The 6,736-nt window shown below is 37.9% G+C and overlaps 1 protein-coding gene across 1 annotated transcript; it reads right to left on the minus strand.

The window, feature by feature from the left end:
• Positions 1–270: 270 nt before the first annotated feature.
• Positions 271–6,397, minus strand: TNIP2 (TNFAIP3 interacting protein 2). The gene is made up of 5 exons (XM_035898668.1): positions 5,075–6,397; positions 3,083–3,166; positions 2,245–2,526; positions 1,745–1,864; positions 271–1,254 (listed from the first exon to the last, which is right to left on the minus strand). Exons 1-5 carry the CDS (start codon positions 5,324–5,326, stop codon positions 982–984), a joined length of 1,011 nt encoding a protein of 336 aa, XP_035754561.1. The 5' UTR covers positions 5,327–6,397; the 3' UTR covers positions 271–981.
• Between the last annotated feature and the right edge of the window lie 339 nt (positions 6,398–6,736).

Below are 6,736 nucleotides of genomic sequence, written 5' to 3' on the forward strand. Positions count from 1 at the left end.
TTCTCATACATCTGAAAGGTCATTCTTCCTCTCATAAATGAGGAGTGATTTTTTTTGACATACTTGAAAATAGTCTGAGACACTGGCTATCACTGAAGTAATGAAATAACTCATATCTGAAACCATGACATTTAGTTAGCCCTTAGTATAGTTACTGGGACTACTTCACATTTAAATACTTGCACTGAAAGAGAGAATTTTTTTTTGACCACTTTACTAATGCAGTAAAGCAACTGCACAATCACTTTTATTATAAAAATAACCCTTATGTAAAATAGGAATACAATCAATAATTACACAAATACACATTTACAAACATGTGAAATAGTTACTTACGGCACAGAAAAAATAAATATCCCTGTACACTGTTTCTGTGCAAAAAGACAGGCTAGTTTTAGTCAGTAACCAGCCTTTTTATGTTTTTTTCACTTCTCCTGATTGCAGTTGAACACAAGGATTTTTCAGATGACATGTCTGAAAGTTCAGCCTCAATAGACAATACTTTCACTTTTAATCCAGATAAAGCACAATAAGATTTTTTTCTATTTTCTGCCAAAGTGCCTCTCCCCCGTTCTTCAGCCTACATTTTTGGAAGAGGAGGAAAAGTTCAAGTTCAGTAATTTTCTTCACAAGCCTTTGGACTGCTGTAAAGAATTAGACTTGAATACGAGTCAAGCTGCACTCTGAAGCTAACTACCACTGTAAACTTCAGTTTAGTTTGGAGTAGAATTTGCATTATGTTTGCCTTCCTCGTAGTTGTCAGAAATAATTCTTCATAAAAAACACTTTGCTTTATCTTGAAGTCTTTCATACAGTCCAAGAGAAGGTGAAATCAAGTAAGAGGTAGATACTGTTCATCCTCCTAATCCCTAAGAGCTGTCCATTTGAATTACTCTGTGGTAGGACTGTAGGAGATATGTATAGAGCAAAGTTTTACTGTCTATAAAGTAGTGATAGACTTACACACCTCACATCACATGGTCACTGACAGCATTCAGCAACATGCTTGAGGAATTCATCACTGAGTTCATCGCTGAAAAACCTCATACAATGAGGGCATCTAAGTTCACCCTGTGCCCTGCCCTCAGATCCCGAGTTTCCGTTGTCCACGGGAGGAGAGGCTTGTTCAGACTGTGAAGATGTTCTTCTCATGCCTGTTTGGCCTGGGCTATTGCCTCGTAGATGTTCAACGTTCGTCTGTACATACATATGGTTTTGGTTACCAATGTGGACTCTGAAGTGACTACTTGAGTCCTAGAAAGAGAAAGAAGAGCTCTTGAAAAAGATGCAAAGATGAAAAAGGATATTCTTTATATTTTATCACCTTTATCTGAAACACTGGCCATGTTTTTATCAGAAGACTTGTAAATAAAATATGCATCAGTTTTTGCAGTTTTATTAATATAGTTGTAAAGAAGGCTTGTAGAAAACACAGAATATAGCCAGCATGCCACTTTAAAGATGCCACTGTTATAAGAGTCCTTGTCTTCCTTCTAAGAATTCCCCCTTACTATGTTGATCCAAAACAGAAGAAAAATGGACTGGAAATGGGTATTACGAGCATATTGGGAAGCATCTCCACTAGAACACGGACTGTGAAATAATGTAAGCTTTTGATAGCTGCAATGAGCTGAAATGGTTTTAGAAGTACTAGTATTTTTAAAATAATGTATTCTGAAGTATATTTTAGTCTTGAATTCTGTTGACATGCTTTAATTGAAAGACTAGCATGTTGCTCTCTTACCTGTCTTCTTGCTAGCTGGTGTTGCAGACATGCAACTTCTGCTTGAAGCTCTTGTATTTTACTCTGTGCTCGTTCTCTGTCTGATCTCTCAGATGTGAAATCATCTTTATAAACTAGGACCTGGAAAAAATTACGATGTTAATATTTTATAAATTAGAGCATTGGCAGGTCAGATTAGACAGCTGAGGCTGTGATTCCTTTGTTTGTAAAAACTTATTCCCAGAATCTCAATATTATCTCTCTATCATATTTGTACTTTAAAGGTTATTTGTATTTCTTTTTCAGAACTTTTAATATTTTGTATTAAAGGCAGCAAAACTGCATGCAATCTTTAAGCAGTGAATTTCCTTTAAATCTGTGCCGTTAAGTGTCTGTATAGCCAAATGTGGCAGGACAAGTGGCAAATGTCAAAAGAAATAATTTAATTTTTCCCCCTTAGACTTCAGTGGTCTGGAGAGAAACTAAGAATTCCCATCTCTAGGAAAAAGAAACTTAATGACCTGTTGCTCCAGCATTTGTATGCGTTCGTTATCTCCTTCACTAGCCTTCTTCACATCTTCTAATTCTCTCTTTGTTTTTATGCATTCATTCATTTTTTCTTCCAGTAGCTTGTTTAACCGGAATATCTCCTTGTGCATCAGGTCAGAATTCGTTTGTGCTGAAGTTACACCGTGCTGCTGCTCCAGTTGAGACTTCATCTCTTTTAGCTGCAAGTGGAGTCGCTTCACATACTCATCCCTACTTGCATCATACTTCTGCCATTTTGCATTTAAGTCTTCCACCTGAAAGATTACCCAGGAGAATCATGAAAAACATGAAGACACAAACGAAGACACAAACGTCTGGGCTTTCATAGACTGTCTATATGTGCAGGACCAAAATTCTCTAAAAGATAAATAATGCGCTGACTCAGGTGCTGAGTGTGGATAAGCCACTTTACAGGAGAGCAGAAGATTATCATACTGCAAGCCAGGCTCTTCACGGGCAGCCAGCCCATAGGGACAGCATTAAAGAATATGGAATGGGAAGGGCTGGTGGTCACCCTGGGCCCAGTGCTGTTCTCCTGGGGTGGAATACCGATGCATGGAAGGAACATGAAAAAAATTTTCTTCTGCAGTATATTTTTAAGAAAAAGCCCCCAGTATTAAAAATAATGTTGTAAGTTTTTCTCAGCTAAGGGAAAAAAGACTATGTGCCATGTTGAAAGGACTAAGAAAAATTTTGGACTCTCATTAAACTGCCATTTAGTTAGATTAACCAGGCCTTACCTATTCCAAATTTACTGTAATTCAAAATACTCAATCAAATCTTAATCTTGTACCAAATGAAAGTACTCACGTGAGCTACTTTTTGTTTTAACATCCTGTTTTCATCTTGTAGGTTGCAGATAAGAGCTTGAAGTGAAGTTTCATTGTCTAAAACCTATAATTTTCAGATAAAGTAAATGTTACTTTAACATAAAATTCCCAAATGCTACGTAGCTATGCTGTTAAACTGGAATTAATCTTTTTTTTCAATTCCTCTAAAACTATTTGCTATCAGCGAAACAACTACATACATCTAGGTCTACTTCTTTCTATGTAGTATATTTCTAAATACTAATAGTATAGCCTACAGCTTTTATTATTAATAAGCAGAACAAAAATGTACTCAGGTTTTTACCACCTTTTAAATAGATCCGTGTGGTGTCATAAAAACTTACCTGTCTTACCAAATTCTGAGCCTACTAAAGGTAACAAGAAAAATACCACACATTTTACATGCATGAAGGTCTACACTGATGACAACAGAGCTTAACAGTTTACATAAACTCTTGGAAACTACTTGTTTGGTGTGGGGAAATGCATGACAAAGACACAGATATGCCTTCATCTTGCTTTGTTATTACTGTCAATTTTGGCCAGCACTAGGAAGAAATTACTGAGGGAAAAAAACCCTGCTTGCTAAATAATTGACTGAAATGATAGCCCATTTTTACAGTTGTGACATCTGCTTAAAAAAACCCCGGTGTACGTGAGTAATATAGAACACTTTTGTACAAAATTCCCTAGAATCAGCTAGTACTTGCATCTGAAATTTCTCTTCTTCAACAGGGAAGTCCCCGCTGTACAAGGTTAGCTACTTATTACATATGTTGAAGTCAATCAATTTCCTGTCTATCAATTACACGTAAAATATGATAATACTAAGTGCTTCAAGTCCCTTAAAAAGTCCTTTTTTCTTATATCTAGTCAACCTCTAACTATTTCTTATAGGTAACGTTAATGCGAATAAGTTTTCTTTGGAAATCCTCCTAGGATGTTTTACAAAGTAGAAGTGAGCAACGTATAGGGTTTATCACAAAAGCATAGATGAGTGGTCATGTGAGACACAGCACTGCCACTACGTAGCAGTAAGAGCATGAGACAGAATTGTTCTTTTTTGTGAGAATTAGCTGTAGCATCCTACTCGATACTCTGATCTGTTATTAGAGGCAGCACCTCTAACATTATTTCCTTATGGTATTATGAATTACCTAATGACTCCGAACCATCATGATTTCTGGAACAACATGACCTCTACCCTACGCTGAAAAGCTTCAGCTAAGGTGATGATGCAGCAAAGCCACACAGCCATTACCAAAGTACACCAAAATCCAGGCGTTTCTTTGTGCCCCTTGGTGGCATTTCTGCCACCTTTCTATCATGAAGCAATTTTTCTAAACATCCCTGCTGGAGAGAAACATTGCCTTGCACCGGGGGCCAGAGGGGAACCCCAAGGAAAAAAAGGGTAAGATACCTTGACTCATTCTTCCCTAACCAACTTTCTGCAGGTCTGTACTACGTGTGCAAAGCCAACTCCTGATCTGAGAAGACCATGTGTTACAGAGTTCTTAATATAAATACTACTTTAAAATATCTCTACTTTGTTTTGTGATTTAGATGCTTAAACAAGCAATCCGGAGATATCACCTTCAAAAGCACAGCACCATCTAGTGATGCACAGAAGCATGCTTGCGGTATAAAGAAGGTACTGTCTCCTCTATATGCAGGGAAGAATTGTAATCATGGAGTTGCTGAGGTTGGAAGGGACCTCTCAAGATCCTCTCCAGAAAAAACCCTCTGATGATGAGATAAGTGAGACAGCCAAAACGCAAGTGACTGACAACTGCTTCCATCCTAAGTTTTTAGGACTTGGAATTATTTAGAGCTTACCATGGTTGTCTTTTCACCCTACATGAAATTGTTTAAAGGGATGTTTCTCACCATTCCCCAGTTACAGCTATCACTTTGTAATTAACACCTCAGAAGCTAGTAAGATTTTAAAGAAACATAGCACCAGTAAGAATACCTGATTAGATCTTTCAGTAGGTATCTGGTCGTCTGAATTCCCCTTCTCTTTTCTTTGCTTCTCTTCTAGACACTTTGCCAGATGTTGACACATTTCTGCTGTGGATGCTAATTTGCGTTGAAGTTGATGAGTTTCATCAGTGAGTGAACGGCACAAGACATCGCTGGTGGCCTGAGCCTTCTCTCTCTCTGCCAAGCTCTTCTGAAGTCGTAAGATTTCTCTCTCCTTTTCATATGGAGGCTGATTCATCATCTGCTGTATCTCTCCATTTTTCTCCTCTAGTTGCTGATTCAACTTCTGTACTTCCTAAACATAAGGGGGAAGGGAAGTTATTTAAGAGCAAAGTGAACTCAGAAGCCAAAATATTTCTAAGACTGAATTCCATCTTGCAGTAATTCCATCTTGCTCCTATACTCACTGCAAAATACATAAAATGTAAAATAAATCCAATTCATGTATATATCATCACTTGACCTTGAAACTGACAGATCAGTCAGTCGGAATCAAGAACTGCTCGGACAGCTATACAAGCACTTCCTAGTCAGTAGAATGTAAAAATCAGAAACAACAAGCAAAAATTCAGGAAGATTCTATGAAAAGATATACAGCAGGAACAAACTAAGGATGGAACTTAGAAGCAAAGTAGTTTAAAGGGAGTAACTGTGGAGACAGAGAAATGGTTACTGGTCTTGCATCTACATTACTAGATAGTAGAGATTTTCCTCAAAAAAAAAAAAAAAAAAAAAAAATGGAACCAGAAAGTCATCTTATCAAGCACCAGTGAAGTGTATTCATTGCCTGGCACTGTCACAAGGACAAAGCAGAAGGAGCACACACAGCAACTTTCCCACCTAGGAAAGGACAACTGGTAAGGACAAGCAAACAGAAAAGGAAATCCGTGTGACTCTATTTTGGCTATAGCTGACCCTCCAAGGTATGTGAGGGGGTCTGACATGCTCTTAGGAAGCAATTGTGTGTCTCGCTGCTGCAAGTTCTTGTTGAATTGGAAACTCTGTGGCATCATCCGCACTGCAGTAAGTTAACGTCTCTGTAGGTGTTTCGAGAAGTTTGCTTGCTGACTACAGTACAACCACTCCGTAGTACCATGCATCTGAAGTACACCGGTCCTGACCTTGTCCGAGACAGCTTGTGCTTGATACCCTCAAAAAGTAGTGGATGCTGGTAACAGAAGCCTCTGCAGCACCACTCCTCCAGAATCAAGGATGCTCTGGACGCCAGCATAGACCATGAGACAGGTACAAGCTTAATCTACCCTTCCAGTTATGGAGCTGTAAATCACAGGGAGTGCTCTTCTTTGCTAGGATGTAGGCCTCTGACTTCACAAAATCTCTTTTTTGTTGTTGTTGTTATTTTTAGTGACAATTATTTCAGTGTTTCTAACTGGGCATAAAATATTTCTTTCTAAAAAGAATAAAATTAATATCTAACTTACAGAAATAGTGCTTGTTCTCATTACTGACATTTAAATTCTTTAGCATCCCACTAAATGCTGAACTTCCTCTTTGCTATAGACTAAAAACATTCAGCATCAGACTTCAAAAGCTACTCAGATACCACAGGTTTGTTATCTGTCTGCAAAGTGTCATTAAGATCATCTCTTACTACAAATTTCCAAACTTGAACTTATTTACATGTATTTTA

This window comes from Egretta garzetta, unplaced genomic scaffold, assembly GCF_000687185.1.
Source record: "Egretta garzetta isolate BGI_Z169 unplaced genomic scaffold, ASM68718v1 scaffold107, whole genome shotgun sequence".
Taxonomy (NCBI): domain Eukaryota; kingdom Metazoa; phylum Chordata; class Aves; order Pelecaniformes; family Ardeidae; genus Egretta; species Egretta garzetta.